The following is a 26,856-nucleotide window of genomic DNA, read 5'->3' on the forward strand; positions in this document are numbered from 1 at the left end:
TCACACATTTTTTCCTTCAAGCAACCTTACTTGGGTGAGTTTTTTTCCTTTCTTTCCCTCAACCCTGTCACGCAGGTGTGCTGAAACACCACACCTCATTTGTGATTCCACAGAATTTCACTGTGCTCCTATACACAGACACACCAAAATCTCAAGCATCTGCACAAGCAGGTATTTTACAGTTACGCTAGAAAAGCAGAGTTAACCACATCAGTTTCAGTAGGCAAAGTGGCTAAGGAATAAACAGAAATACAAAACCCTAAAGAGATTTTAAGAGAAAAATACAAACAAGCAAATTCTTTCTCCCTTTTGTACATTTAATACTCTGTTTGTTTGAGACAGCACGTGAATTTCAGCTTTACTGCTGTGTTCTCAAACCTTTAAGTTAAAGCACTCTATCCGTGAAATACAGTGAATAAACACAGAATCATATATTTATTACATATTTGAAATAAGGTTGCTGAAGTTCTTATTTTTCCAGGACTTTCTTAAGATGTAATTGCAGACTGCAGTGCTTTTCCTATTAATGAGGTTACAATTTTGTGAACCAGTATTCATCATCTGCCAGGAAAAAAAGAAACTTCTGAATTACCTCATCTGGTTCCTGAAGTGAAGTTCATAAAAACATTATGGTTAGTTCGTACTTTGCCTCAGGATGCATTAGCTGCACTAACTGGCAAGCAGTCCCAGAATGCTAACTGATAACTTCAAATACCTACAACAGGAATGTGTTTAAAGGAAGGGTACGGTTATCAAACAGTCAAATTAGAATAACCTTATTTTCACCTCCTGCTTTGTCCTAGTCCAAACACTTATAGAAATAATAGTTCTTCATCTTCTCATCCCCACTTACTAGCACCACTGAGAAATTCAGACTACATACTGTACTGCCCACTGCTGGTTTGGTAAATGGGAGTTGGCACCGTAACAGTGGCGATGGCAGGTGCTGCTGTTTCCTCTTCAGACTTCTCTTCTTCGATCCTTGGCACTCCTGGGGCGTCTGAGGACAAGTCATTCAAGATTTTTCTGGCAAAGACAGTGTGTTGTTGAGATTTTAATAAAAATATGAGGAAAAAAAATAGCCTATTTGATACATAATGCTGCGGGAAACTGAAAAGTGCAGTATGCCAGCAAGGAAAGTACGGGTGCAGAATGGAAAACCTGCACCATCTTCAAACTCGTATGGAGAGGACTGTTCCAAGTGCCATTCATAGATGAGCAAGGGAGCCAGCACAGAACAGCTGTGTTTTAGTACACCAGACAAAGATGCCTCTCAAGGAGGTTCTTCTCAACCCAAGCATCAGCTGTCACAACCTTCCCTTTTTCTTAAAAGCATGTTTCTCTCTCATGCATTTTTACTTGTTTCCTGCTTTCAGCCACAGAAGGATTTGAGGAAAGCAAAATTATGTAAAACCCTGTCTCCTCCCTTACATTAGAAGAACTGCTCCGTTTCAGAGACCATAAACACTTCAGCCAGAGAGCTGAGTACAAAGGAAGTCAGCAGAAATGCTTGCTCTTTAAGCAATCAGTTTATAGTGTAATGCCTGCCTGGGAGGCAATACTGAGTGTGTTCGAGTCAAGTCACACAGTTATGTTTACAGGTGCCCTGCCTGAGAAAGCTGTGACAGTAGCATGGGTAAAGAAGAGAACACATGGTTTAATTACTTTCACAGGGTAATTATCCAAACTAAAAACTGCTTAAAACATCACTGCTACAGGTCCCACTGAACATAACTGTAGGACTGACCAGAGCGGTTACTGCAATATGCATCATTTAGACCAAACACTGTCCCTTAGAGAACTGTCAAGACCTTTTCACTGCTGGCATATTCTATTATGTCACTGCAAAATACTACTCAGGTAAAGAGAAACATCTTCTGTAATTCTCCTCATATGTCTTCCTGTGGACTGTCACTAGAACTCAAAGTGTGATGAAGCAAACACAGCTGTAGACCCCAAGCTCCAAAGCAACACTCACTTCCTAAATAAGGCTCTAAGGCTTTGGGAGCCAGAACATCTGTACGGAGCTATCTGGGAAGAGCAGTGACTCTGCTAAACAACTTGACAAAACAGAGCTTTGCTGATGCTGTTTTGATGGTGTGCATGCAAGAACCCCAGCGCTGCACAAGCACTCCACTGTGCCAAGCACCACCTGGACAAATGAAAAACTTCCATCCAGAGTGTTTGCAACTATGTGTTAGACCAGAAAAAACAGTGGACAAAACAGATGGACAAAACAGCCTTCTATTCTGTAAATCCATCTTGCCTCTGGGGCCAGTCACAGCAGCTTGAAGAATGCCAACCGGATCTTGCCAACACAGCACCAGTCTGGCTCAGCTTTTCTGATGTGACTCCTACATTGGCCTAGAGTCTATGTTTGACAGTTACAAAGTTCTGCTGAGTCACCAGGACGTGGTTTGAGGACAGAGGCTGTGGTGTGGCGTCAGTGCGTGCAAAGGAGCCCATCTCAATGAGAAGTGAGCATGAACAAGTACCTTCTTCTCAGCTTTGCTCCATGTTTGCTTAGCTCTGTTGTCTCACGATACACAGCCATTCCCCCATATATAGTAACAGCCAGAGTCTCACTGCAGAAGCAGGCTGCAAGGAAGTCTGTGGAAGCCTTTAAGTTAGCAACACTGCTCCTCACAAATCTATTAAGGCTAGGGGTCTTCAGCAACGACCTTCATTATCTGCACCGCAACAGCCTTGAAGGCTGGTGGAAGAAAACAATCTGTAAATGCTAATAAATGTTTGAGATACGCTCAGGCCTACAGTCTAGCTTATATTTCTAAGGTTATGTTCACGAAGGAAAAAAGAGCATGTGAATTTTCTGAAGCAGCAGGAATGCACGAGTCACTTAAAACCAGAACTTCAGAGCTATTCCTTAACGCTATTTAGCATGTTTTAAGAATGAAAAATGAGATTTAGTACAGCCAGAAAAAGCTGTACAAGGGCTTAATTAATAAACTAACATGACTAACACCATGTGAAGGAGCACATCAATTGTTCTTACCACAGAAGTATTTGCCATGACAACTAAAGACACCAGATGCCTACCACTACATTCAGCTCATACCCTGGCTTCTTAAACTTTAAACACAACCAATTTTGCTCAAGCCGAATTTTTCTCTGAGCCTCAGAATACCACATGTTCATCGAAAGTCTCCTGGGAGAAAGGAATTAAGTTTGACTGCTGCTAGCATTTCAACACTGATGAAAAAGAACAGAGTTGATTTTTTGCAGACTACAGATTATACAGAAACCACCTGCTTGCAAAGCTTCAGTGTATTTTATGTATTAACTATCCATTAAAGCTACCTCTGGGGGACCCAGCACAACGGTACCTCAGCATTTCACAAATGTGGCAATTAGCTTATCCTCAGCTCATTTCTGTCTTAACCACCTGGGTCGGAGCAATCCCAGGCACAGCTACAGGCTGGGCAGAGAAGAGATTCAGAGCAGCCCTGCGGAGAAGGACTTGGGGGTGCTGGTCGATGAGAAAATGAACATGAGCCGGCTTCAGTGTGCGCTTGCAGCCCAGAAAGCCAACTGTATCCTGGGCTGCATCAAAAGGAGCGTGACCAGCAGGTCCAAGGAGGTGATCCTGCCCCTCTGCTCTCGTGAGACCTCACTTGGAGTATTGTGTGCAGTTCTGGTGTCCTCAATATAAAAAGGACATGGAACTGTTGGAACAAGTCCAGAGGAGGGCCACGAGGGTGATCAGGGGACTGGAGCACCTCCCGTATGAAGAGAGGCTGAGAAAGTTGGGGCTGTTCAGCCTGGAGAAGAGAAGGCTGTGTGGGGACCTCATAGCAGCCTTCCAGTATCTGAAGGGGCCAAACAGGGATGCTGGGGATGGACTCTTCATTAGGGACTGTAGTGATAGGACAAGGGGTAACAGGTTAAAACTGAAACAGGGGAAGTTTAGGTTGGATATAAGGAGGAAATTCTTTACTGTAAGGGTGGTGAGGCACTGGAATGGGTTGCCCAGGGAAGTTGTGAATGCTCCATCCCTGGCAGTGTTCAAGGCCAGGTTGGACAGAGCCTTGGGTGATATGGTTTAGTGTGAGTTGTCCCTGCCCATGGTGGGGGGGTTGGGACTTGATGATCTTAAGGTCCTTTCCAACCCTAACTATTCTGTGATTCTATGAATGTAACAGCTGAGATGTCTTCCTCCTCCTCCTCCTCCTCCTATTATCTCTTTACATCCTATTCATGGAAAACACACTGAGGAAGAGAGGCACCATTAACGGTAAACTCAGAAATAACTATACAAGCACACTGCTGGTCTTGCCACATGAAGAACACATCCATCAAGCAAAATGCTTCTGCTTTTAAGCTCCATACCTGTAGGAGGGTCGTCTGGAAAGGATTTCTCTTCGCTTCTGTGAGTCTGTGACACTGTCTACTGATTCCTGTGAATCTTCACTTTCTGCTATAGTGGAGATCTGTAAATAAGAACAGCAAACACACTTAACAAGACACTTCCAGTATCTTTTATTTTAAGGAAATGTTGACATCCTCTGAAAAACACTACAAGTATTCTGTAGTGCTTCTACCTAGTCAATGAACAGAAAGGACAGGCTGTTCAGTAACAGATCCAGTGATTGATGACCTGACAATTATCTACCCATGAGAATGTTCTTTATAATTTAAATACTCTAACAAGAAAGTATAAACAGTAATTCCATGCACTTTTTGTCTTCCATGATTCCTTGTTTCCATCCATTTTAAGGAAACTAAGAAAGATTTTTTAGTAAAGTTTAGGGAGAGAATAACTACAACCAAATTAAGAGAGCAGAAACATTTGGAAACAAAAGAACAAAATACACCTGAAGTTGAGAAACACCAATTTATAAATCAGTGGGTAGATAATGTCTTAGAGACTGATGTTGAGGGGAAATTGTCAGGAAAATGTCAAACACAAAGACGCTAAAAAATAATCCAGTGCTGCAATTCCGAACATCTGTGCTAAAAAAGACAAAGGTTTATGAAGCGAAGCTAAAATGTTTGTATCAATCGCCTTTCAATAACTTTAAATTCTAAGTGTGCCAAGAATGTAAAAGCATCTTTGATACATAAAAGCAGAGACTGTTTTACAGAAGACTACACTCACATGACAAATATACAAAAGCTAATGATAGTGAGTGGATAGAGAAGTGCCTGTGTGAGAAACCTACTTCACAGCCTGTCATTTTATGCACTGTAGAGAATATTCCCAAAGGCTCAAAAAGGTTGCTGGCGCCCACATCTCAGTTATCAGATAGAGGGCCAGAACAGGTCCAAGGCTGACAGTGAGCCACCAGGCTTTAAATACTCAAACATGCTGGCTTCACACTGAGCTAGGTGAATTCCAAGCATGGTTTCATTGTCAGTCTCTTATCTTCCACCTCTGGGCTAGTAACTTATCTGAACACTGCTTACCACCAATACACTAAAACTCTAAACTTTTGACTCCAATGGCTGAGGGGGGTAGAGCCTGCCAGAAGCTCATCACTAAAGCTGACAAGGGGTAAACAAGAGATTATGATCAGAATGACCTGATTTGAAAATGAAACATTTTTTGTGCTCGCTGTACTAATAACAAAGGAATGATGTACAAACCCTTGCCCTGTGTAGCTGCTGAATGCCAAGCAACTTCTCTTTCTGCATTCAGTACCACTGTGTTTAAAGTAGTGAACAAATAAACAAATAAATTACAGGTTTTAAAGATCTCGGACTACTCATCTCTTACATGTTCAAGCTACCTCATCATATTGTATTATCTGGCTTGCTTTATAGAAGAGAAGCTAAGGCTTTACAAGGCAAACAAAGTTCAATAGTGAATTTTAAACCCATTTTTATGAGAGGACTGATATGTTTATTTTAAGGACCATTAACAGACACCTATTTTGTAAACCAATGCAAGTATTTTTGAGGTAGCAAAGGCTCTCATTCCAGAATATCAGCCTCAGTAATGATTAAAGATTATTAAAAAAACCCACAATGTTTTGTTCACCTCAGAATAGTATGAACTCTTACTGAACAAAACTGTATGAAAATACAATGGAGACAAAAAGTAGAGTAATACTGTAAGAAAAAACATGAAGCTGTTAAACTCACTTACCAAGTTCTACAGAGAAATGAAACTCAGCAATGTTTGAAAGTGAAAAGTGGTTAAACCAGAACAGAAAACAAGACACAGAGCGGCACATACTGTACAGATTTTGCCTTCAATATGCTCTTAAATTTTATATAAGCAAACCCACAATCTAGGACACAAACACATTAGAAACCCGTGAACTGGCAGGAGTACTTGAAAGGCCCAATTCACGTATTAGGAATTTCTTCCATCAGTACCTGAACTGTCTGGACCTGTGGAGACTGAATAACTGATGGCTGGGCAGCCTGAATTACGCCATGCACTTGAACCGTCTGCCCATTGGGCAGCTGAACTAAGGTCACCGTGGGTGCAGAAGACGTTGCATGAGCTGCTGGCATAGATACCTGCAAAAAAGAGACAGTGAGCACAGATTAGGTTATTATAAAACCTTCATATTTTACTACCAAGAACACACTGTGGTCAAAGAATTATGTGTCTTCTAGACCCCGTTTACATGGCCCAAATGTTTCAGTGTAATATAAACTCCCCTGAACTGTCTAAACCCAACATCTGACCTACTTTACGAATTAATCTAATGCAGAATTTCTGCAGGCTCAAAACATCACTTGTAAAACCACTGATAAAATGAGAAAAACACAACTGCCCCTATTCTGAGGTGACCTAATAAAAGCACATTATTACCTTTCGCTTACTTCAGTTAGATACTGCTAGGACTTGGGTGTACTCCTACAGACACTGCTGAGTCAAAGGCAGAAACATATGGGAGTGGAGCTATTTTTGTTCCCACTCAAGAAAATGCAAAGTGCTTGCCAGCTGTATGAAGTTAAAATTTTTAGGGAGCTGTATCTGCTGGACTTCCCAGAGACTAAACCATACTGAGTAGCTGGCAAAGCCCATTCAAATGAAGAAAACCGATCATGTGGTCAGACATGGATTTGCAGTGGGAAACAAATGGTTTGTAGGCTGTTGCTGTGATTCAGCGTAACAGGTCAACACAGTCTTAATTTCTGAGAGGAAAAATTGCTGACATTTTAAATAGTCAGCTCCTAAGCCCAATTTTGTCTGTCCAGCACAGACCTGGAGGCACAGCAGCTATGCCAGCAGGGATACACCAATGACTACAGCAGTGTACATTAGCACTGTGTGCACAGCCACCCATGTCCTGTGCAGTGGCTCAGGCTCTGATGGCAGTGATACCCACACAAAGCTGTTCACATCACATAGGGAAGTCTGACTCTGGCAGGTCACAGGAACTATTATGGGTGGCTGAAGGGCCATGCACCAAGGCTGCTACGTGGCTGGGCAGATGCCCTGGTGCACATCCAGTATTCAGCAACTGTCTGGTGACATGATATATGTGTTCATGGCTGGGGGGAGGCTCCTGAAAGGCAGGAGGGTGCCAGTGCTGCTGTACCAGCATACATTGCCCTCAGTTTGCACCTGACTCACACCATCACAGCCCTCAGGGAAGGACTATGATGTGAGAGCTGCTCTGGCAGACCTCAGCCAGGCTACGGGTCACTGACTGGCCAGCCTTTTACTAGACACCCAGGTTTGGAAAATGTAACAATCCTCCAGTGTTCAACAGCATTTTCAAGGAATTCGACCCATGTCCCTACAATGTGAGAAGGGGCTGCACTGCTGTCCTACCTAATCTCAAACAGCTGCTATGTACCGGATGCAGAAGTAAATCCTCTGCTGTCCCCATGAACATGTGGTTCTCAAAAAGGTGCAGTAGCTCATCTCTGCATTTCCATAAACATCCACCACCTACAAGGAAATCTTGCTTAACAACAAAATTAAAGGGAACGACATATAGACCTCTCTCTTCCACAGCTGTCTCTCCCTAATCCATAAACTTGTGTTTGCTTCTACCTTCCTTTTGCAGGAAAACAGCTGCAGCATTACATGGTGGTACTTAACTCCATCTGAGAGGAACCGGGGCTGAGATTAACATGAGCACACTTTCCTCTAGCAAATCATATTGCTTTACCAAGCAGTGTTTTTTAATAGTGCACGTGTGACATTGCCAACAGTCCTTGGCAATCACGGCAAAGCTGATCAACTGGAGGCCACTCTGCAACTGGATTAAGCCAACAGCAGAGTGTAACTTCTGCAGATGTCTCTGACTCATACCTTGTGGAACTGGAACGAGTTTCCTTTTGACTCTCAAAACTACCCTGAACTCACTAAAATGCAGCAATTAAACTAAGCTTACAGGAGGGGTGACCTTACAAGAGATAATGAAAGAAATAAATTGGCATAATTATTTAGATTTGCCTAAGTCTCTGTTGGTATTTAAAATACCATAATAACGTAACATGATGTGAACAAGACAAGGTTTAGACTGTTATATCACCTCCACAAGGAATATAAAGCCTGGGGAATAGCTAAGGTGCAACTAATACAGTGAAAGGCAACAGCAAATTAGGAAAAATATAACGTATTTCTTTGTGGTTCATATGGATTTTAACCATAGCTGTGTAGCTTTTCCCTACTTGGAAAGAAATCTCATTCAAGTACTGGGGTAATTTTGACTGAGTGAAATGCATTCAACCCACCACATAGTTGCAAGTTCAGCTACCTGGAGGTCAGTGTGTTAGCACATGAATTTAAAGCATTCTTGCTTTTCTGGACTAAATGGTAATGCATACTAAGTGAGAAGCAGCTTACTGGTTTTGCAAGAGAAATAAACTACTTCCACTCAGTTCACACTGAAGTGTTAGTCACACCACCTACATCCTGTGCCTAAGTTAGACAGTGAGAAAACTGCCCAAAGAGGCAAGCTGGTGCAGGGCAGCTGGTGGCCTGTAAATTCACACTACAGCTTCACAGAACAAAATCACCCTGTGCATTTTAACAGCTCCAAACCCTATACTACCACTTGAATGGAAGTGTACTAGATCTGGCTTACCAAAAGGTGTGAGGACTTTAAAAATACATTAATCATTTATGAAATACGTGATTTAACACCTGTGCCACTTAGAAGACACTCAATTCCCCAAACTATGAGATTTAAAAAACCTGTCTGCTCTTTGCAGGCTGCAAATAGTTTTAAAATTAAATGATTACAGGAGAGAGCTGAACAGATTCTGTATTCATTTACACAATGGGGTTGCTTCTGCCACCATCAATGTATCCAAGAATGAAATCAGGTTCCAAAATTAGAGATGTAGCTAGGTTCACATTTCTTGTCTCTCTGAAATTATTTGGGGATAATAAATGATCTACTGCAGTCTCTCTAAACAGTTCTGTGAAATTCTGTCTCTCCAGCAATTCTGTGAAATTCTGGAGGCAGCAGGATAACACAAGCTGTTGAATTGCTCCATTTGATTATAATGATTATAATATTAATCCCATCTGCATATTCCCTGCATTATTTATCTGTATTTTCAGGTTTTTCCCTCAGAATTAAGCTGACTGCTATAGACAAGTTTCTAAAAAGAAAACGTAACAACAAAACAATCCAGTCAATATAAAGAACAGAGTAAATTACAAGTTTTGAAAAGAATACCTTTCAGTGGTATGGCAAAGAATGTGACACCGTTCTATGGCAAAGAATGCTACATCATTACACATTACAATGTAAACTGTATATTCAGTTTACACACATACAGTTCTTCAGAGCTACACACCCTAGTGTGATGAGAAGTTAAAAATCTCTACTGCTTTGGAAATGTGAAGACAAATAATAAAGGAACTATACATTGCACCTCTTTCAGAATCTTAGCAATGGAACCTTCTCTCAGGCCCATGAGCAGACATTATCCCTCTTAAAAAATAGCCAACAGGTTAAACTATTACACCATATGATTTTATACCTGGGCTAACGTTGCAATCTGTGGTTGTGCCTGTACTGTCATCTGTTGGGTTTCTGCCTCTGTAACGGCTGCATCTCCACTCTGCTGGTTCTCTGCTCCAGATTCCATGGTCATTTAGTTACCTACAATCACAATATTGGTCGTAAGTCTGGGTTGGTATGCAAGTCCATTGTTCTTGGTGGATCTGGCAGCAATCACTGCAGCTGAATTCCCATTACTACATACTGCTTTCATTTGCTTATTAAAATGTTGCCAAGCTATCAGCATTCAGGCAAAATACTTTCACGCCAGGTGTCTGCCTCAGGTTGGTTTCTCTGTGTGTCATGTTTCTGAAGAACAGGCCCAGTCTCTTCCAGTGATGAGATGAGAAAAAATGTGGTTAGCTCATCTTAAAACATTGCTTGAGCAAATGCACCGTGATGACCTAGCACCTCCAGAGTTTGGGATAATGACCACCACTGTCAGGAAGGGCACTTCCCTCAGTGACAAGGGGACAATATGCCCTGCCACAGCCCCATAGCTCTCCCACACCTGCAGTCTGCAGATAACCATTAGCAATTGCTTCCGTGTTGGGTACTTAGTTTTCAGTCTTCTTCTGTGTGAACCAAATATGCAACATCACCATGCAAATTCTTTCCACAACCAGGCTGTCTGGTCCTACATCACAGCAGTGTAAGTCTTCTCTACTCCGTAGTTTGAAAGTCAGTAGACGTAATGATGGAAGCCATTGTTACTTGAACTTTAATGCAAATAAGTATTTTTACATTTAAAGGTACATAGCAGTTCGTCATGACCTAAGTATTGTATAATATATAGCTCCTAACACACTTATATTTCTAAGGAGTAACTGAGCAAGCCTAGATCACAACATCCAACTCTATAAAAAGAGGTTGCGTAACTTCCAAAACCATGCACGTAGGCAGAGTGCAATGAATGTTAAATTCTGCACTGATCTCTGAAAATTACTTTTCAGCTCTTCTTTAAATACTAATTATGAAAATATTTAATATATCTAAAAGAACTTCAAAATACAAGGAAATGCTCCCCAGGGTGACAGCAGTATCACTGTATTATACAGAACTCCAAACACCGAGCATTAAGAATGGATGTTATCTCCACAGCCACACTATTAATTCTGTGTACCACCCTGTGCTGCCCAATCTACTCAGGCCTCTGGTTACCCTAAAGCAGCACACCTGTCTTCAGAGATGGAGCAAAACTACAGAGTAGAACATTTCTGCTTGGGAAAGGGCCTGGAGGCAGAAGACGATCAGATCGGAAGAAGGGTGGAAAGAAGGAGACATGTCCTTCTCCTTGCTCAACTTTATTGCCCCCCCCCGTGAAAAAGACTTAGAAGTGTCAGTATGGGCAGTGGTACCATGACCACATTCGAAACGCTTCATTTTAAACACAGCCAGGGAAACTTTCCATTTCAATGCATACTATACTTCAGTATTATGGGAAAGAATACTTTTTGGAGATGAGCTTCCCAAAGCAGTAGAGTCGCACTTCAATCCCGAGCATAATGTGAACGAATACTCTGTCTTAGAGTAAATGATAGCTTTCAATAAAGATAAAACAGCATTTCACAGTAGCAGTGATTTTATCTTGCATCAAAGGAAAGCAAGTCAATGTACGTAAATCAAAATCTGTATTTTCAGTATTGAAAGAGACTGTAAATAAGCTCATATGTGTCAGAATATGGGAATGTTTTAACCACTGCATATTTAGTTACATCATCAGTTTAGAAGCTCTTAGGAAATGAAAAGAAGGAAAAGAATTAAACCTGATCTTCCTTAAAAACAAACAATGACAGAAAACACACAAGTTTTTTTTTAAGAAAAACAAACCCAAATTAAATTCTTTTGAGCACCTGGAATTTTTTTATGCCGTAATTTTTGTCCCACATAAACCATGAATTAGTCTGTCAAATGCTTACACACAAACAACAGTCTACCTATATGTATATATTTGTCAACTGGCCATGAAATAAGTTAATTGTAAAGTCATCACATTTTAAGTAGTCCAGACATTCCCATTTTTATTGCCTGTGTCTATGCAAATATAATAACCCCACTGTTCCCCACAGTACTAAGTCTTCTCCATGTTGCATTTCATCTTCCAGAAAGCACAAAAGAAAACCCATGCACTATTACTATTTCTAGCTCTGAAAGACTTCATTAATGTGGTTTTCTACCCCAGCTTCAACACCTGAGTTATATTTCTTAGTCCTCCACGTTATATGCCTGTTGAGTATTCTGCATTTTCAGAAGTGTGAACTACAAACCAGAGTACTGTAGATTCCCCTTTGATTTCTATCATTTTAAAGGAGGCATTTAGTTTTATCCCTTTTTTGTGAGTATCAGTCTGTTTGTCCAATGTAAGCAAACCAGCAACTTTTTCCCAGTTCCTATGCATGTATCATGGTGACTCTAGCCAAAAGACTGCCTCATCGGAACCATTTCAGGAGCAGATCTTTTGCATGAGCAACATCTCCCAGCCAAGAATCTGAAAATAACTTTAAAAAAAGCAATTTCCCCGCAACAAAAAATGTCTTGCAAAACTAGTAATGCTTTTGGTTGCTGACAGGAATCATAACTCCAGTATGGAGTCAATTTCTATACGAGTGGATTAGAAACAGATGAAATGTGCAAGTGAGAAGTCTCTTGAATCAGGTATTTAGCTATGTTCACAAAGGTAGATGTTGCCAAATTCCTGCTGATAAATGCAATGTTTTCCTAGGAAGAATTTCCAATCCTCTTACTATTCAGCAAAGGACCTCTGGTTTTAAAAGCTTAGTTTCCACACTTGCATCATCTTTTGCATATGTAATCAGTAAAAGCATTAACTATTTGAGGTGCTCCCTCCTCTACACCACCACCATTTCAGAAATCACATTTTTATTGTGACTCGCAAGCACCTGAAAGGAACCTCCTCATAACGTACAGTAACCACCCAGCAATGCAGGAAGCTGCCTGCAAGATTTACATCTTGACACATGCAGTTTAAGCGAGTTTCCCACGACTTGTGGTTTTCGGACAAGCTTCTAGTCTTATTTTCAGGTTCTAAGTACTTTTGAATTTGGTTCAATTTACACTGCACTTGCACATTACAGTATTTGTATTTGAACATATTCGCTACTACCTTTTACAGTAATTTGTGATAAAAGGAATTGTGTTTTTGAGCATCACAACATACCCACATTCAGTGATTACTACACTGTCTGATGTTTGCTTTAACAGTATGGTATGATTAAGACTGCAAAGATACAGAAGACCAGACATCCAGAACATAAATACTTATTAAGTTGCGGGTACAGATGATGGCTGAAATTAAGGTAGTCAATTCCTATTAATTCTTGCAATTTACAGTGTAACGAATGAAATTATGTGTGGTTTGAAACCTTAAGCTCCCCACACATACAAATGAACACCAATCTTTACACCTCATTTCTAATCTCTTGCACATCCCTCGTCCACACAAGCTTTACTGACCAGTACCCTGGTGTCCTACTCCTGTGGATGCTCAGGCACAGCCTATCTTTTTGCTCCTCCTGCCCTGTTTGCAGCAGCCCAGCCTGCTCCCAGGAACTGATTTCCCTGGCAGCTACCACACCAGGACTTCTCTGCCAGAGGTGGGGGTCTGAAAGTGTCCTGGTGGGGAGCAAGTGTCCAGGGCGGGTAAAACAGATGAGATCAGAGGAAGGAATCTTCTCATTCCCATCTGCTTCCAAGCTACTTTATACCTTGTCAGGAGAGGGCTCACCCCCCCACATCCTCCCTTGGAGAAGGAGTTAGTAATTGCTGTAGTTCTTCTTGAACCAAGTGTTCCAATTGACTATAACTGAAAAAACAGCTATTAACAACTAGAGCTGGAAAACCAGAGTCTGCTTGCCTAAAACACCCCAGCTATGAACTCTGAACACAGCTTAAGAAAGCTGATGAGATTACCTAGTTTGAGAAGGTTTAACTCTTGCTTTTATGTAATACACAATTTTATTAGATCAAAAGAGCTAGTATTAAACTTACTAATACTTTCTTAATAACATACTTACTAATGATCTGGAATTCCAGAGGTGAAGAGCCAGAGTGAAACATTCAGCTGACACCCAGTAATTTGTTTTAGCCAAATGAGGACAGGAAGAAAGATGTTCAGCAGAAGATAACTGAATTAACACCATGACAGCAGCAGACAGATACTATTAAACACAGTTGCAGAGTGCAGGGAAACAGAACTATACACACTGTAGAAAAATCCAAACAAACCTGTTTGTTAATGGCAAAAACCTGGAAAGGGGGGCCTAGACAGTCCTGCATATAGTTCACTATGGATTTCTGCTTAGCATGCAGACAACATTCGTGACAAGAAAAGCTAAAGTGGTAGACAGCAACAGTAATAGGAGACACTGTGATCTCTGAAAATAACATTTGTATAGATTGTGCTCTGTACATCAGTGGGATTACAGTGCAGAGGTTGGAAGCCTATCTTAAAAATGGGTTCTGTGGAATTTGGGTGCTTAGAGAAAGCAAGCGTTTGGGGCAATGGAAAACCGCTGCAAGAAGAGACTGGATAAAACTGTGCTGTTCACTCTAGAAAGGAGAGAAATGCTTCCAACACTAAAAACTATATTTAAAGTAAGTAAGCTAGAAACATTCACTGCCTGATGATAAGAGCAGCAAAGCTGAAAGGTGAAAATTTAAAAGTATAAAAATTTATATTTAACAATATATATGAGAAAAAATATGAAAATTGGTACTTTATGTATGGCACAAATAAAACACTGCTGCTGCTAAGCAATTTATCAGAATTCAAACAGGCACTAGACATGCACATGGATAACAAGAATATCCAAGAATATCCAGAGTTAATACGGTTATTTCATACCAAAAGAAGTTCAGAACTAAGAGGAAGATAATGAGTCAGGATTTAAATCAATTCCTAGTTATTAAAAAATCCAATAAAGTTTTTAATGAGAGGGGAAGATGATGTCACATGTAATTCCTTCCAGTTCCAATAGTCTTTTGAGGTACCTACTGATCTTCAGTACGTTAAGAGACAGGATGTTGAACTAGGTGTGCTATGGATAATGGTAACTCCTGTAAAGACTGTTCATTGAGCATCAGTGCTGTGTATCTGGACTATGAGCATCACGCCCCTCCCACCTGCTGACAGAGCCAAGACATCATTCAGTCTTTCCACAGGTTTCATATCTCCTTCACTCTTCAGTACCCACCCATTCATATATCTGTGGCCTCCCTGCTATTTCCTGCTTTCTTACTACTTCTTTCTCCTGTCCTAAATATCCCCATGAACTTCAGCATCTCTCCAGAATGCTCCTTCAGCATCTCTCCAAGGCTATGCTCCTTGGTTTCTCCTTGCTCACAGGTTTCGTGCTTTGCAAAAAAAGGCTGATTTTTGTATCCCAGGATGGACTGGAGAAAAAAGGTGGAGGTCCTTCCCCAGACACCACTAAATCCAAGAACCAAAATACCTCACTGGGGCTGTTACAGCAAATGAAACTTTCCATCCGCTTTCATGCCTGAAGGTCTAGGATGCCTCAAAGCTTTGCGTGCTTTTCAGTTGTACAGTTGGCACAGTAACACATTTTACTCCTCCCTGGAAGCCTTTCTTTTCTGTCTTCAGTAACACTGTGCTAACAACTCACTGTTATCAGTTAATGCTTATGTTGACAGTTACTGGCCATACAGAAAGTATAAGTACACCTTGAGGCAACACAGTTTGCTTTACACCTCAGATGTACTGTCACAGCACACTCGGAAGCAAGCACAGCTTTACCAATTGACATACTTTAAAGCTTCCTCTCCTCCGCAGCCAGATGATGACTTCTGCTTTTATTTTATTATACACCCAGAGTTTGAAGGCCATCACAGCCTCCAGAAACAGTGAAGAGCAGAGATCCAACAAACCTATGCTCATTTTGAACCTGCGTTGTGCCCCATCCATTGGACATTCACCCAGCCATCACCTGCAGAGGCCACCTCTACTGCCACATTAGGCTCCTGATCCGCTTCAGTACCCAGCCTCCCAGCAATGCAGTAAGGGACCAGGGCAGCAAGGGCTGAGGAAAGGGAAATGGAGGCAATGCCTGTTTCTCAAGCACTGTACTCAGATTTATTCATAGCAGGAGTGCCAGTACGATTGTTCAGGAAGCAGATACCACACTGCTGTCCGAAGCTCCAGGAACTTGCTCTGTATTTACTATATGTGGCTTTATAAAGCTACAATCCATCATGAAAGCACTGAAGAGGTCATAAAAACCCACTCTTTTAAGGTATTATTTGTTTTCGTCTTCCCAGTGTAAGTACTAAGCACATTCACATGAAATCTGTAAGCACTTTTACTGTCACCTTGCAGTGCAGCAGCCCTTTCAGCTATGCCTCAACAGCCGCTTTATGAACTTCATTCAGAGGCTACAGACTGAAAACATTCAGAGAAGAGTAATTTTATTTACAGCTACCACATGGGACTTCAAATAACCAGTAATAAATGTTCAACAGGACAGGCCCATAATTATCTCCCTCTGTCACTAATGACTCCAGTGGGTTGGCACAGGGACCGCAATTCACACCAGAGCTTCTCTGTCACCACAGTCTGGCACTGCCACTGCCGCTACCCCTGGGTATGTGCTTCTCCTGCCCTCTCCTCAGGGTAACAGGACTGTGCACCATACTGTGAACACAACTTATGTCTGTTGCTCTGTCTTAAACCCACCTTTTCCTACTCCTCTGGCCACCACACAGCCGCTCGACGACCATGACAGCTTGTGGGTGAAGACAGTGCAAGGCACATGGGAACTGGGTAGAACTGGAAGTAAAAGAATGGCCTCAAGAACTAAGTCCACTGAAAATGCTGAAAATGTTTTCACAGCAGGGGCTGGAACTTGATGGTCTCAAGATCCCTTCCAACCCTAACTCAAGATCCCTTCCAACCTAACTGACTATTCTGTCATTCTATGATTCGGATGACTTGCACGCATACACAGCAATCTGCTAGGCAAACTGAAGAATAGAAAGCTGGGAAAATTCCTCACTGAAGTTAAAATATTTGATAGTGAACTTACAAGCAAAATTTAATCCTACTAGCTCAATAGACAATCAAGGGACCTGAAAGAGTTACCACCTTTGCCTTTGAACTGGGCACTGAAAGTAAAGGTGAACCTTCCTACAAAGCTTAAACCCCCTACATATTTTTATTCTACTGATAATATATGTATTAAGAAAAACCACCACTAAAACAAGCAAACAAAAAACCACCACCACCAAAACAACACAAAACCCAAACCCTTTTTCCTAACCTTATCTAATAGCTGGAATAGTTCATATGTGAATATACCAGTTCTGCAAAGAGCTGGGTAAATGAGCCTGGGGGGAGAGAAGAGAGCAAGCATTTCCTAAGGCATTAACAATGAAAGGCAAACAAATGCCTCTCCACTGCCTTATCCCCTTTGCATTTAAAAATTCCCCTAATATACTGTCAGACTTCACTTACACAAATCAAAAAGTCAAAGCAAATCCTAGAAGGGTGATAAAGTCATTGGGTAACTATTATTATTATTACTGAAAACATAATCCATAAATACATTCTATTTATAAATGCTCTGTCCTCATAATGCACTTAGGGCATTAAAAGACTAATTCATATGCTTTATGTCTGTGATCCTTAACTTGTAAAAGAACTGTCATAACCACTTATAAACACCTTTACTATGTGTAGCAAAAAAAGAAAGCCAAACAAAAAAACCCCAAACCCTGAAAGATGTCAGCAAACTGAATTTAAGACAAAACAGAGATTTTTAAGGATGTCCTGGGCAGTATATACGATCTGTTCACAGAGACCTCATAAGAGCTTGCTCGTTTCTAAGAATTCAGCATGTTTTATAGTTCTTCCACATTTGATGCCAGTGTCATATTTATGAGGCGCACTTACATATAAACTGACCGCACTTTACTACAGCTTGCCATCTGTTCTCTGACATTATTTTTAGAACATAAAAAGCACCTAATTTTCAACTTATGCTGATTTCTTGCAATTGCTACCAAGTGTAGAAAGTAGCTTTCCTTTCACAAAAAGAAAACCATGTGAAATTGTCAAAATACACGCCTCTTTTGCCCATGTGTCTGATGGAAGTACTGTGGCTCACTCTGCAATGTGTAGCTGTTGGTTACTTAATAATTATCCTAGCAGTATCGTTTTATACCCAGACATCTTTAGTATGACATAAAATAAGGGCATCAAATGATTTTTTTATGACTGCATCTGGTAGCTAATGCTCCCTCTGAATAAATCCTGAACTCTGGGAACAAGCTCTTTGCAATCAGGACAGCAAATTAATAATCAGCATAGCTCCTCGTGATGATGTTTAATTTCTGTCCCTAGTCAAATCCTCACCTACCTTTGACTGAAACAGCAGTGGGTGAAGAACTGAGGAATAAATGACCCCATGAGATCTGAAGCTGATCTCCCAGCACAACTGACTGCAGTGACACGAAGGCACCCACGTCCTGTATTTGCACTTCTAACTTTAGTGCTGAACCATGACCACACACTAATCTTATGGCAGTTTTTAACAGAAAAAGGAAGATACAATTACACCTGTACTATGATTAGTGAGGTTACCTTTGTGTGTGTGTGTCTACAGAAGGAAGCCCCTGTGATGCTACCAGATACTGCACCAATAGTGCTCGCTTCTGCCAACAGCAGGTACCTCACACGGTGAGGTGGGGACGGCACCTGCTCAATCCATGGTGAAGACTTGCTGGAATGAACCAGCACCCACCTAACAGCCACGGGGTGTATTAATGCAGCCTGAGCCCAAGCAATCTCAAGTACAGCAATGGGTACAACAAACTAACATCTCTGTTCTGCTAACAAGGCCCTGTGCCAAAGCTGGTACACCCTACCTCTTAGTGTGGGTTGTTAGTTTGGGCTCAGCGCCACACAAAAGCACCTACATGACCCCTGAGTAAGGAGGTAGGTTGTACATGGTTGGCACAATGAGCAATTCAGAAACAGTGCTCTGGTACCACCCAGCTATCGAGATACGCCAAATAAATAATTTATTGGGTTGTGCTGGTCAACAAGCAGAACATTCTGGGCCACCTCCTTTCATAGCTAACATTGGCATGTGAAGGTGTTCCAGCAGACGAGGTAAAGCAGTCCAGAGTGATGGAAATGAGAGTTAATTCTGCAAGTGGACAGAGACCTTCGTCCCCAGTGACAGGGAGAAAATGGGAGAAGACGTTAGAAAAGAGGACTGTCCCCACTAACAATGAAAGGAGTATTTAGAGCAGAAAATGATGCCCAGTTAGCAAGGTTAAGATCCACCTAAGGTGGATGTGTTCCTTTTTTCCACTGGGTAGACCCCTCAGAACTTGAGATTTCCACTTGACCTGCCAAAATCATTTGGATGGATCATTATTTGTTTTCCTCCATATGCATTTCTGTGTCTTACAGCCTTTTACAGCCCCATCATTCATTCTGGCAGAGTAAGAACCACCTAAATACTGCAAGAACTACTTTTGGATACCATTTTGACATGTTGTAAGGACCTCTGCATGCCAAGCAGCCTTTAAACACCCCAGGTCAGAGGCATCAGCGGAAGGAACTTCTGCAATCCCAAATCTGTGACAGTGCGCTGCTCTATAGAGAGAGACTCTATATACATTTGTATTAAATAAATTGTTATCTCTGAGACAAGGAAACTACTCAAACTTGTTCTTCGCAAACAACTACAGGAGCAAAGACTAACTGCTCAACAGAGCTACTCTCCCAGAGACAGTGAAGTAGGATTATGATGTTAAGACAAGGGTATTTCCTAACTGTGCCTCCTGCACAGGCTTTTCTCTCTATATATGTGTTACAGAGTCTTGATCACTGGGTCCATGACAAATGCTTAAGTGAACAAAGCTAAAGCTACTCTGAAATCATACATTAGAAAATCCATCTCTCTTCTGGTGCTCAGAGCAGATGAGGAACAACTCATTAAATAACAGCAATAAAACCCAGAGCATTACAGACTCACAACATTCTGGTTAACTTGAGCGTTCCAAGCCCAAGGGCCAAGAATACAACATACAGTAATCTCACGTCTGTCACAGAGAATCACCTCCATACTGGCATTTCCTCAGTTGTAGTAATTTAAATTACATACCAGGTATGACTTAATGGAAGCATATGCAGGAATGTGATAAAAACAAATAACCATATAAGCATGTTTATTATTACCTGAAATCTTCCTTTTCCAAAGTAATTTGTTTCCAGAGTCTCTGTTAATTTTACAGTGTGAAAATATTAACAGACACATCACATTTATTGGAATAGTGTACTGTAAGACTGGAATGTTCTGATTCTGACTGAAGATGACATTCTAATGTAATATGAATGTAAATTTACATTCTGAAACTTAATCTTCTGGAATGACCCAGAATTCAGGAGACTTTCCCATTAATAAAGCAAATGTTTCCTTTCCCATCCTGTAATGAGGGAGAGCAACTGTCAGTATTTGAAGTTCTTCTGTTTGGTCTAAAACATTAAATTATGTATCTGAATGTCAACATCCATTGTTTAGTTCACGAAAAAATTTAAAAAGCCTGAGGTTTAAATACTCAGCAATACAACTCGGTACAATACTGCAGGCTGAAAAGGGTCACAAGTTGGAATCCAAAAGTGACATCAATCACACCCGTTTTCTCATCATTCTTCTATTTCAGAGAACTATCAAATGACTTAAGAAACTCAGGGCAAGCATGGAGCTTTAGGTATTATCAGCACCATGGTTAAACTTGACAAGAGAATTTTAGGTAGCATTCCAGAACAGACTTTGTTGGCGAGAAGGGACAGCTTCATCGCTAATGTTTCTAAACCAATTCTGAAGGTCAGTGGCTAAAGGATTAATGTGTAAAAAATACCACTTTGTATATTTACACTGCAAGCTCTACAGGCATAAACTACTAAAACAAACACTGCTCGTTCGGTTTGATGCTTGGAACGTTCGTGGTATTTGTGGAGTTCCACCCATAGTGTAGGAGCATGAAGCTGTGTAACACGGTAAATATTGGAAAGTCCTATTTAAAAAACCCACACTTCTATTGAGTTCAGAAAGAAAACACAACAAAATGGATGTTTCAGGCCAATGCTTTCACTGTTTTATTAACAGAACATCTTTAGAAATGGTCATCTAAAAGAATTACTTATACAAAATGGACAATTACCAGATATAAAGTCAAATGTCTGAAACAAATGCAAAATAACCTGTATCTGTATAAGCAACATACTTTTTGTTATAAATTAATAGCTTTGTTTCTTTCTTAACAGGCAATATAGACTGTTTTTTCCTCCAATCCTCTCAAGTAAGTGAAAACCTCTGAATTATTTCTGCAGCTGGCATGCTACAGTAGAGTATGCCCAGGTATGCACAAGAAAAACATCACTTCCTTACAAACCTTGCCTTCTGAATGCACCCTATTCACAAAATGTATTGCAACATTAAAAGTGAAGATTTGGGGCTTAAACCACAAGTCAGACGTGGAAATATTTTAAATCCTAAAATTGCTCTGGCTTTACTAGTTATATTGAAATCACCTCTGGCTGGTCAATTAGCATCAGTCTTGCAGCAGTAGCAGGTACATTATCTTGCTTAAAGCACCAAAATTACATCTACGACCCACTCTCTCCCTAAAAATCAACTGAAATTAAACAGTGACCAAATTCTGTAGTAAAATAATTTAGTCTAATATTATAAACTGAGTGGATTCTGGCTTATCTTTGTATTTGCCTGGATGGTGTGGAGAGCTTCTCAAATGAGAAAGATCTCTCACATGCCTGCCTGGCAGGTCTACTCCACAAAAGTATCAACTCCAGAACAGAATACTTTACCTTGGTTCTCAAATGTTTAACTGGAGTTTTAAGACCACCTGGGCAACACAGCTGTCTCCACTGAACAGACATGTGCCCTACTGGCAATGGCAACATTCAGAACTGACCCTGAGTAAGCAACAGGAGCCCTTGATGAACCAGAAAGGGTCAGAGAAACAGAACCTGTGTTTTGCATCAGTGTGTTTCGCACAAAAGAATATCTCAATTTTCTTTCAGCAACTACAGTCTGACAAGGACTTCTGTTGGCAGCACTGTCAGATTTGGCTCTGCTTTCCTCCAGATTCTCTCTCATTTATATGTTTAGAGGTGTCTGTGGGGCTGTGCAGTAAATGGGACTGGGCAACCGATTTGCCCTACAGACCAACCACATTTTTATCGCAGACTAGTTCAATCCAGTTCACATCAGTGCCCCAGAGGCAGCCGTACCAGTACTACTGGCACAGGTGCAGGAACAGGGAAGGTGGAGCAGAGTCTACCCTGCTGCAACCAGGCCTGCCAATGAAAGCAAAGTAGGTAAAGTAATGGATGTAAGTGTCATAAGACTACAGGAAGTTAACACAGATGCTAAAGAGAAGAAAACACCTATATTCTGTAATTTGATATTATTGTTTTACTGATGACTCTGCTTAAGAGTAGGAGGCTGGAAACAGGATGATTATTTTTTATATAGTCAACACTAGCTCACTGAGCATTGGGCAGAGACAGGCATTTTTCAAACACACACATCACTGCCATAGCGGATGTTTGCAGCAGGTAACGTACTTCATCCTCTAGCCAGCCCAGGATAACGTGCACTGATTATACATACCACATTAACCTTGAACTGCAACTTTCAGGCTAGCGGTTTCAGCCACAACTATTATTTTAAAATCAGGAAGACAGGGCAAGGTATCTATCAGTTTGCAGTAACAGTGAAACTAAAGCGAGCTTACCACCGAGGTGCCTTGGGCCAACTGACAGGATCTACACCACCGTGTTGGCCCTGGACCCCTTCTGGAGCTTCACCTTTCGACTTGGGCTTGGCTAAAGAAAAGTTATGTATAATTCTCCCTGTCTGACTGGGACCAAAGAGTTACAATGATCCAATCTCCTTAGAAGACCAAAACTTGCCTCTGATAAGGAGAAGCTAGCTCAACCACACAGGTGTCATGAGGCTTTCAAAAGAGGGACTCTCCTCTTGGTTTTTTGGTTTTTTTTTCCTTCAACTAAGGCCATTACTGTGTCCCAGCTTTCCTAGCAGCAAAGACAAACTGATGAGGCTCTGATTACCATGGACAGAGCCTGACTTCCTTCTTTCACAATGAATCATGGATGTGCTGCAGTTCCCCAGGACGTGTCTACTGACCCAGCTCTCTGCTGCTGAAGAGATGCAGTTGTGGCCCTGCTTCCCTTCCCTGCATCTCATTATGAATGTGCACCAGTGTTGGTGCTAACAATATCTTAATTACCAACTGATTCAGCTCACTCACACAGAAGAAACTAACTTAACAAAAAAGGATGGTTTTCTCCTGGGTTACTGATTTGAACTGCTTAATTAGATTTTACATACAATGAAAACTGCAGCTAGTGTAAGAGATAGCTGAACACCACAGAACCAGGAGCAGGAGAGAAGGAAGGAGTAAGATGTCTGTCTCTTGAGAGCCACACGCAGTTTTATCAGCTCAGATGAAACCACAGTAAAAGACTTCTGCTGGTATTACACTGTGGCATTACTACAGGGCGCTCTTTTTCGCATCTTGGTATTTCCCAGAACTTTCCTATCAGCACAAAAGAGAAAATTTGAATGAGTTTCACAAAGAGGGGCAGGGGTCCTATTTCTGTAGCAATGCTCTAGGCTTTTATTCAAGAGAAAGCTCTCTACAACCTACAAAGACATAAATTTACAACCCTGCTCACACTGCATGTCACTTGGAGGGATGGACAGGCACAGCGGAATTTGAGTCTGGGCCAGCTGCATAGAGCCAGAGGAACAGTCATCAGAAAAAGGCAAGAAAATAATGCTTCCTATCCATTACTCCACAGGGTATAAAATATAAGCTAGATGAAAGGAGATTTTACATTTAAGCCTAGGAAAGGTGCAAGGGAAAGCAAAATCCAACTGATACTGGAACAGCAGTGGAAAACAAATTAGATTAAGGGCAGCATTGATCAGAAAAAATGCATGTGATATTGAAGCCAAAATATCACAGGAGTTGCAGGGTTGCTGGAGAGATGATTAAAGAGACTGCAGCAAAGAGCTGCAGAGAACAACAGGAGTTTAAAAGTCAGAACAGAACATGTGAGAACAGCACTGAGCAAGTGAATGTTATAGCTGTTAAAAGAACACCCAAAACCACACAAAAGGTGTTTAATCCAAGGAAATAAGTAGCACAACAAACAGTACGTATATGTGCTATTAAAGTTTGTGAAGGGCTGCTGCTTGTGCTCATTTACTCATATTTAGCACACGTAAAAACTTGAGCTTAGGTAAATGATGCAGGGCTGCAGCAGGAAGAGCCACAACAGGATCTGTGCCATCCAGCTTAAGTTACAAGCACAGCAATAGTTGAAATTCGCATGTAGGTTGCGTTTTCTCATTTAGCAACACTGCTGTTCGAGCTGCCCTCATCTTCCTGCTCCTTCCAGACCCACCCTTCCCTGCATATGCTGGTACAGATCACATGCAGCCTGCAGCAATCAGGGGAGGGATGATCCAGGTGAAAAATAACCAGACATCCCACCCCTCACCCTGATATATCATTTCCCCAGTCAGCTCTACCACGCAGTAACCCAAACACTTGTGCCAGTGCAATGGAGAAGACAGGAAGAAACCACCAGACAGAGGATGCTTCAGCAAGTATTACTGTCAAAAACCTGTATGTGGAACTATGGTTTCACTCCATTGGGCAGTAGATAAACTCTCAAAATTCCTGAAGTTTCGAAAAAGTTTCTGCCAAAAGAGGAAAATACAACCCAGTTCTTCCAAATGCAGGGGAAAACCATTTTGTTGATACCTCATTGACAAGCTATAACTGTAACAACACTTGGAGAATCAGATTTTTTACACATCACTTGAACTCCCCCCTCCAAAATGTGTGAGAACCTTAACATTTATGTTTCCTGCATGAAGGTGGCTCCAAAATAGGCCATTATAAGGCTTCCTGCAGCTTTGTCTGAAGTAGCTAGTGTAGTCCTGTGTCAGAGACCAACTGAAAAGTAATGAAACCTTTTTAACTGCAGTACAACCAAGTGATCTAAAAGTTTTGCAGACTAAAACAGGTATCAGTGTTTTCATGCTGGGTGATGTACAAAGATCATTAACTGAAGATTGCTCAGGTTTTCATAACCACTATGAAGTAGGACTGCACAGATTGCAGATGAAGCAACACAATTTTTGATTCAGAGTTAAATCACTGCCTTGTCATGAAACTTCAACTATATGCAGGCAGGGCACCAGAGAGCTCAAACCAGATTCAGTAAGGTTGTTTCTGCAGACGAGGGTTGCTGTCACGTCCCATGAAACTAACTTTAGTATCAGCTAGCATGGCCTTCTCACTGCACAAAAGCCTTGAGAAACGCAGCATGAGTAACTGATCCCCACTTGCTTCCAGAGATCCAAAAATAGAGGTGAGGTGTGAATATCCCATTTGTTTCAAAAGGGTGTCAACAGAAATTCCTAGTCAGGGCTTTATGTGCTACCAGAAGCTGCACCTACAGAGCTGTAGCTGTACTCAGGCAAGAGGCTGTTTGCTTCTTACTGCAGAACACCTACTTTCCAGAATAAGATCAGCTACTACAGAATATTTTATCTTTGACATCAGTACCAGCAATAGCTACGCTGGTGCAGGCATCCAGGAAAGACAGATTGATGACGTGACAGTGTAAATGAGACGTTTCTGAATTCTCTGTATCAGAGAATTTTCCCCCTTTTAGACCTTTGGCTTTTGGTTGGCTTTTTTTTCCCCACCCAGGGTAGCAGAGACCCTTTTATATATATATATATACACATACATATATATGTTTATATATATGTACACATTGAAAATATTGGAGGAAAAAAATAAAGAACAGATGCAGACCATTACTGCAGATCCAGACACAAAGCTGAGAGTACTAATCTAAGCATTTGATGTTCTATCAGTGAGATTAAAGAAGTAAAAAGTATTACACTTTCCTATACTGCATGCAAGTTATTTCACTTTAGGTCACTTGTGATTGATGCTTAGCAAATACACAACCACCTCTCTGTCCCCTTTTCTCTCTGATCTGTGAGGATACAAAGCTAGCGAGGAAATGCAGAGATCCATGTTAGAAAATATGGATCTGAGAATCTTCCACTCTATTATAAAATAGAATAGTGTTTCTAAAGCTACAAAAACCAAGCAAGGATTTACTATTACACTTTAGTATTTAAGTGCATATTCCATCAAACAAAGAATGAATGAAATACACCAATGACTACATTCTCTTTAATCACTATCAACACCTATGTTACTTACTTAAGCCCACAGATGTCTGTTAATCAATTTCAACTTTAGAAACCCTCTTTTCATGTTGGTATTATTCAGAGTGATGGAGAGCATCTTTGGCCTTCATTTCAAAAGGAATGGTGCAAGTGACAGAAATTCATGTACAAGGAAGGACAGGCGAAACACAAATACCCATGTTGAATAAAAGCTTCTTTCAGTGAATTAACATTTTACTGTAAGAAAACCCCATATTGATACAGGCAAAGGAAGCAAGTAGAGTCTCAAAATTCCTGTATTCTGAAATTGTGTTTGGTGGTCACAATGGGACTAAACAGATATGCAATATTCCTAAATAGGTCTCTAATCCTTTGTTTAATAGGAAACTTGTTTGTAACCCCAGGAAGAGAATAAATCATGACAACTGTTATTCCAGAAGCAGATTATGTGCAGGCATTTCAATATTTAAGAGGGGAAAAATGTATTAAACCAAAATCAGCATGCTTTGGGGGAAGAAAAGTCATATGATCTATAAAGTTATCCTTGTATACATTTGAAAGGTGTTACAATCTTTGGTTAAAATAAGTTTTTA

General features: G+C 40.9%; 1 protein-coding gene across 2 annotated transcripts in view; it reads right to left on the reverse strand.

Moving 5' to 3' along the window:
- The window catches only part of CREB1 (cAMP responsive element binding protein 1), a 39,896-nt gene that overhangs the window by 11,637 nt on the left and 1,403 nt on the right, over positions 1-26,856 (reverse strand). Inside the window, exons 2-5 of one of the 2 annotated variants that reach the window (XM_061378528.1) lie at positions 9,925-10,046; positions 6,340-6,486; positions 4,348-4,448; positions 884-1,026 (exon numbers count right to left, since the gene is read on the reverse strand). In XM_061378528.1, the coding sequence (XP_061234512.1) occupies positions 884-1,026; positions 4,348-4,448; positions 6,340-6,486; positions 9,925-10,038 (505 nt within the window). In that variant the 5' untranslated portion in view covers positions 10,039-10,046. The remainder of the gene's footprint in view (positions 1-883; positions 1,027-4,347; positions 4,449-6,339; positions 6,487-9,924; positions 10,047-26,856) is intronic. The other variant, XM_061378538.1, reaches the window with a different exon arrangement.

This window comes from Neopsephotus bourkii, unplaced genomic scaffold (assembly GCF_033783945.1).
Source record: "Neopsephotus bourkii isolate Nb327-2 ecotype Australia unplaced genomic scaffold, CSIRO-AGI_Nbou_v1 NB_196, whole genome shotgun sequence".
Classification (NCBI taxonomy): Eukaryota; Metazoa; Chordata; class Aves; order Psittaciformes; family Psittacidae; genus Neopsephotus; species Neopsephotus bourkii.